General features: G+C 52.3%; 1 protein-coding gene across 1 annotated transcript in view; it reads right to left on the bottom strand.

Moving 5' to 3' along the window:
- Positions 1-1897: 1897 nt before the first annotated feature.
- Positions 1898-6468, bottom strand: part of LOC306952470 (fer-1-like protein 4) — a gene marked incomplete at both ends in the record, with an annotated part of 34060 nt that continues 29489 nt past the window's right edge. The window contains 6 exons of the mRNA XM_079543181.1: positions 1898-2078; positions 2270-2370; positions 2609-2892; positions 4944-5185; positions 5445-5543; positions 6314-6399. Of these exons, the coding sequence (XP_079399307.1) occupies positions 1898-2078; positions 2270-2370; positions 2609-2892; positions 4944-5185; positions 5445-5543; positions 6314-6399 (993 nt within the window). The remainder of the gene's footprint in view (positions 2079-2269; positions 2371-2608; positions 2893-4943; positions 5186-5444; positions 5544-6313; positions 6400-6468) is intronic.

Here is a 6468-nt window from a genome sequence, read left to right as displayed (position 1 = left end):
GGGTGGGGGCATGCTGCTGCCAGTGGGAGCCCCTCACCTTGCACACTACTGCACGCACAGAGAGGCACAGCTGCAAATCCTGTGATCCTCAGCCAAAACGCTTTTAGGAAGGCTGAGGCAGATGCTTCTTCCTGCTGGGTTATGGGGAGCCTCAGCCTGGGGGGGCAGGGGAGAGTGCAGCTGAAGTGGTTGTAAGAGCCGAGGTGCTGCCTGGGGGTGTGCATGTGATGTGCTGGGGTGCACTGGGTGGCCCGGGCACTGCTGGGATGCATCAGATGTGCGGAGTGAACTGGTAACTGCTGTAGCACGCTGCTGGTGTGCACCACGTGTGCTGGGTACAGCAGGCACCAATGTCATACAGAGTGTGCTGGGATGCACCGTGCATGCTGGGGTGCGTCGGGTGCCACCCATATGGCAGTGTGCAGTCCCTGCTGAGAGTGGGCTGAGGCTGCACGAGGAGCAGTGGTGCAGTGTGAGTTTGACCCCTTGCACCCTGCTAGCCCAGGGATCTGCAGGGGTGGGAAGAGGCTGCTCCCTTTGCCATTCTGGAGCTAACCCTACCCCACCGCCATCTAGTTTCACTGACAATGCCACTCTGAGCACCATCTCCTGCAATGCAGACAACCCTTCCCACCAAACCTCCCATTGCTGCACCTTGACTCGCAATCCAGTCATGATCTTGTCTCAGCAGCATTTGTGCAGACAACAGAAATCCAGGGGCACTGGAGCCCGCACTGAGAACCTGTCTGCTTCAATTTACATCAGTCCAACACCATGATGCAGATGCATGCTGATGGCCCCATGCTGACATCCCAGCTCTGTGCTACCCAGAGGAAGGGCAGAGGTGCACTGGGGAGGGCTGCCTGCAGCAGAGTGGCCTGTTCCAGGAGCAGCGAGGAATCCCCAGGGATGTCAGAGAGAGCAGCCAGGGAGATTTTATAGGAATTGAGCTGGAACCAGAGGGTCTTCAAGGTTCCTTCCAACTCAAACTGCTCTGTGATTCTGTGATTCTATTCTGGTAGAAATGAAGATCCAAAATGAAGTTAAGCAAGCCTGATATCCAGCCCTGCACATGCAAGAAATGCTGTTAGTAGCTTACGAAGACTGCATTGAGTGCTACCACATCCAGAGCTGCCCTACTGCTCCCATGCTCTTGGAGCATCAGGAAGCACACAGTTACCTTGGCTCTATCACCATTCTCCTCTCCTCCACCCTCCAGCTGCAGCAGCACCCTGGGAAGCCCATACACATCCTGGTCCCACCCCCACTGGGTCCCAGCACCAGACCTGCCCTCTCCCACACAGTGTGCTCTGAATTCTTCAGGCAGGAGAAGACCTGGGAAGTGCCAGCTACTGTCCAGATAGGACACAGACAGCTCTATAGGTTCCCATCCCTTCCAGAACAACCTCTCAAAGGCAAGAGCTGGCTCCTGCTGCCATGTCTGCAGTTGTGATCCTTCCCCTCCATCCCACCCAGTTAACAAAGAACTACTTTTTCCCGCAGCTGTAACTGTCTTTGAAGGAGTTTGCTTTATTTAGAATCATAGAATCATTAAGGCTAGAAAAGACCACAAAGATCATCTAGTCCAACCCCAGCCAATCCCCACCATGCCCACTAAACCACATTCCTCAGAGCCACATCTAAACTCTTCTTGAAAACATGAGCGCACAGTGACTCCACACTTTCCTGGGCAGCCTGCTCCAATTTAGTAGGTTGAATACTTGATTCTTTAGCATCCCATGGGTACTTAGCAAGAGACATGACTCTCCAAAGAGGGCCTGGCCTCTCACTCTCCAGATTGCCCATGCATTTGTAGGGTTTCCTTAAACTTCCTGGTGTGACCTCATTTACTGCAATAATCACCCCTGTTTTTGTGTAGTCCTGCTCTGCAGAGCACTTATCCATTGATGATCTTCTCACTAATGTATCCAGGCATAGTGTAGATCAGCAGAACCAGGAAGACCGTCAGAAGAGCAACCACAAACAGCACAATGATGTACTTCTTGTACCGCTTCCAGATGAAGAACACAAAGGTCTTCATGGGATTCACAAACCAGTTGAAAGAAGTTTTTGGCCGGCTGGAACATGAAGAGATGAAACGAAACTGCCCTGTCCTGCTCCGGCAGCAGCAGTCCTGCAGACACCCCCACCTTGCTCCTCAATTGCTCTGACCTCCCTGAGAAGTGGATTCTCCCTCTTCCCACGTAAACAGCCACCAAAAAGAGAGCTACCAGACATTTGCTGTAAGGTGATGAATACAGATACTCACTTGGGCTTTTCCAGGGGTTCGGGCTCTTTTCGGCCCAAACCAACAGGATTCTTCTCAGCCTCCTCCACGGTCAGCAGCTGGAACTCTGCCTCTACTTTACCCTGGAGGGGGAACATAACAGAGTCACAGCTGAGCGCGCTGCTTCACAGAGCAGGCGCTAGCCACGTACTTGCCAGGACTGGGTATTTTTCTCCCAGTTTCACTTGGACCCTGCACAAAGTTGTGTGCAGATGGGTCACTGCTGCCTCTGCAGGTTATGTGTATGCAGGACAGGTTGCCTCGTCCCAGCAAAGGCACATCACCAACTCTCCACTCCCTCCCACCAGCGCCCTGCCTTACCGTCAGGAAGTACTTGTTCCCACTGGGGTCTGTGAACTCAACGTCTTCTGGTTTCACTGAGCTGCTCCACTTCTTCTTTTTCTTCTTCTTGTGCTTGGCCTCCCTCTCCTCTCTCTCCTCATCTTCTTGATCTTTGAGTTTGATGAAGGGCCACCAGCCCCTCATGCGCTTGTTGCGGAAGATGGAGAAGCGAGGCGCAGCGTTCTCCTTTGCCATCTTGATGGTGCAATGCTCTGAGCTCTTGGCTGCCCGCACCATGTCGTGCAGCTTCAGCTCAATGGAGCCTGCAAGCACAAGGATAGCCCGTGATAAAACTCCAGGGTGAGCCCCACGCTCCAGCTGGTGTCTCAGCCATGCTCCCACCAGCACCAGCCCATTCCAGCTGCCGCAATGATCTAACAGAGTAATGTGCATTTACAGGTGGGGAACCTGAAACTCAGCCCAAGAAAAGACCAGCCCAAGAGTTAGAGAGGCAGAAGATGCAGTTCCTGCCTCCTTACTGTCTGATGTGGCCAATCTGGCTTGCATGTGTGCTATTGTGAAAACAGTGCCACGTCCCCCCTGCTCTCCTCACGTGCACAAGCTCTTTTTCCTCTCCTTGTTCCTGAAAACATGAATAAGGAATTATAAAATCTGCAAAACTTATTGAGAGTTTAATCCTTGACTTACATCTGAAACAGCCTCAGCTCACTCCCCTGCTTCACCTTCCATCCCTATCCTCCTTGGAAGGGGCTCCCATCCCACTTAGGCACTGGGCCCTTGCAGCAGACCAGTCTTATCACACACTGGGCTGTACTGGCCAAAGCATGGCCGTCAACCAAGGCTGTGCTGTGTCATTCAACAAGACCAAACAGACTGCAGAACTGGGCAGGGAGGAACCTGATGAGGTTTAACAAGTGCTAGCATGGAGCTTTGCACCTGGGGACTGCATGCATAAGTATAGGTTGGGGCACGACCTGCTGGAGAGGAGCTCTGCAGAGAAGGACCTGGGGGTCCTGGTAACCAATAGGTTGGCCATGAGCCAGCAGTGTGCCCTTGTGGCCAAGAAGGCCACTGGTATATTAAATGGTGTACTAAAAAGAGTGTGGCCAGAAGGCTGAGGGAGGTGATCTTCCCCCTCTGCTCTGCCCTGGTGAAGCCACATTTAGATTACTGTGTCCAGTTCTGGGCTCCCCAGTAAAAACAAGACAGGGATCTTCTAGGAGGAGTCTGGTGGAGGACCACAAGTATGATAAAGGGCCTGGAGCATCTCCTGAATGAGAAAAGGCTGAGTAACCTGGGTCTGTTCAGCCTGGGGCAAAGAACACCGAGGGGGGATCTGATCAATGTTTTTGAATATCTAAACAGAAGTGGGAGGCAAATGGATGAGGCCAGGCTCTTCTCAGTGGTGTACAGCAAGAGGACAAGGAGTAATGGCCTAAAACTCGAACTCACAAAGTTCCAAACTAACATGCAGAAGAACTTCTTTATGGTAAGGGTGATGGAGCACTGGAACAGGTTGCCCAGAGAGGCTGTGAAGTCTCCTTCCAGGGAGATATTCAAGATCTGTCTGGACACCTACCTGTGTGACCTATTGTAAGGTACCTGCTTTAGTAGGGGGGTTGGACTCAATGATCCCTTGAGGTCCCTTTCAACCCCTGTGATTCTCTAATTCTGTGAAAATTCCCCTCTGCTCAGCTGTGGTGAAAGTGTGTCTGCCATGTCTACCATGTCCAGTTTTGGATTTCCAACATGCCAAAGTTGTCAACTCAGTAAAGCATGTCAGGCAATGGACACAAGCTGCAGCAGTACAAACACTAACTAGACACAAGCAGAACAATTTGAGGATGATAAGAGTGGTGCAGCCTAGGAAAGGGGCCCAGAGGGATGCTGGAATCTCCATCCTTGGAGATACCCTAAATTCCCAATCCCGAGCAACCTGGATTGCCACTAGACCTGTTTGGAATAGGAGGTTGCAGAAAAAACTGAAGGGACCCCTTCCTACCTGAAAGTTCCTGAGACTGTACTTGCTGGGAAGCACTGAGATTGCTGTCTAACATTTTCATCAGTGCCCAAATAGCACTACTGAAGCAATCACCGCTGCAAACGTCTCACGGGGGTACAAAACATTTGCTGGGCACACCAGCTCAGTGTGTCTCTGCAGGGCAGGCATGAACCACAGGGCTCTGACTATCACTCACACTTGTCAAAAGCCAGCCCAGGTGACTGCTGAGCTGAAGGGCTTGATCTGGTGCTACCGGTGTTCTTTTTTGGAGAGCAGGACCCCAAGGGAAATGCTGGAATGCTTCAGCAAGGTGAGGGTCAGCCACCCCACTCCCAGCAGACCGTGCCGTACCTAGAAAGTCATTAGCTGAAATCCTATCATAATCCCAGACTTGGAGGACTAGAACAGCTGGTTCCCGAAATTCTGATTCCTCCACAGAGAAGACAGAGTCCTTCTTCTTGTAGGTGATCTCCTTCTCAGTCGGGAGATAGTTGAAGCGGAAGATGAACCTCCAGTTGAAATTGCCCTCCCCAGTCAGGGAGTTGAAGTGAACATCTGTCTCCTGCTTGTCGTGGTCGAGTCCCTTTATCCAGCTGCAGGAGAAGCTCAGTTATCTCATAGCCCTTCTCACCCTGCCCGTAAGACAAAGCAGAAAGATGGAAGATCTGAACCCTGTAGGATAGCAGGAAAGGGTCAAAGAGTGAAATTGGATCAAGTGACTGCTATCTGTGGGGTACAGCAGTCAGGGTGGGGGCAGGAAGGAGCAGAGGTTCAGAGGAGGCAGTGGAAGGCACGGTGCAGGGCTGGGAGCCAGACAGCCAGGACTTGGCCCCCTGCTGGCTCCCATCAGACCTCTTCACGTAGATGTCACTAGAAGGCTCTCCAGTTACTGGGTTGACATCATCAAGGATCACATCGTCTGTGTTCCAGATAATCACGCGCAGCTCGTAGCTGTGGGAAGGACACAGGGGTGGGTAAGACCTCTGCTCTCATGCTTGGCATCTTGGAGGGCAAAACAAGTCTACACCAGAGGAGCAGTAGGACATGAACCCCCCCAGCCCTGTGGCACCCTGCCAGGCCCCTCTGACCCAGTCCAGCCCAGCAGTCACATTATCTTGCATGGAGCCCTCGCTGGTGGGTTACAGCGCTGCCAGACAAAAACTCACAGCGAAAACAAGCAGCTTGTGCAAAGACAATCCCTGGTGTAGTGCAAACATACCCAGCACCACTTAGACACAGAAGCTCAGAAAGGCTTAGGCAGGAAGAGACCTCCACAGTCTCCACATTAACCTCCTCTAATTTTGCAGCAGAGCAGATTGATCGGGGCCTGGACCACGTGAATTTTGAGCACCTCCAAGCGAATATCCTCACACCTCTCCAGTTCCCTGAGTCCCCATCCCAGGATATCTTCACTCTCATTATGAACGACATCCAGCTGGAGTTTTCCTTGCTGCAAGTTGCACCTCTGAGAAGAATCTGGGCCCTTCATCTCAATACTCTCTGACAGCAGCAGATCAGCTCCTTCAGTTTCCCTTCTCCGGGCACCCAGTGGATACCCATTCACCAGCCACAAAAGAGCTGGGTGCATAGCTCAGACCTAGATTTCTACCTTCTCCATTCAAGGAGCTTAACCTTGCCTTTCACCAACACTGGTGCCACTGAAACCCTCGTGCCTGAAGCCAGTGCTCCCAAGACACCATCCCTGCTCCCAGGGGTGCTACCTGATGGGCAGTCGGGGTTTGATATCGACTGGTGGTGGTGCGGGAACATCGTTGGGAAACATGTCGATCCACATGTGCAGGGAGCCCTGATGAGAGATGACAGCAGAGAGGTTTCGAAAGACTGACCACCCTCCAGCTCTTCAAGGAGCAAGGGA

The sequence above is a fragment of the Tetrao urogallus genome, assembly GCF_951394365.1.
Source record: "Tetrao urogallus genome assembly, chromosome: 16".
Classification (NCBI taxonomy): domain Eukaryota; kingdom Metazoa; phylum Chordata; class Aves; order Galliformes; family Phasianidae; genus Tetrao; species Tetrao urogallus.
Note: the sequence above shows the minus strand (reverse complement) of the source record. Positions and strands in the feature narration are given on the sequence as shown.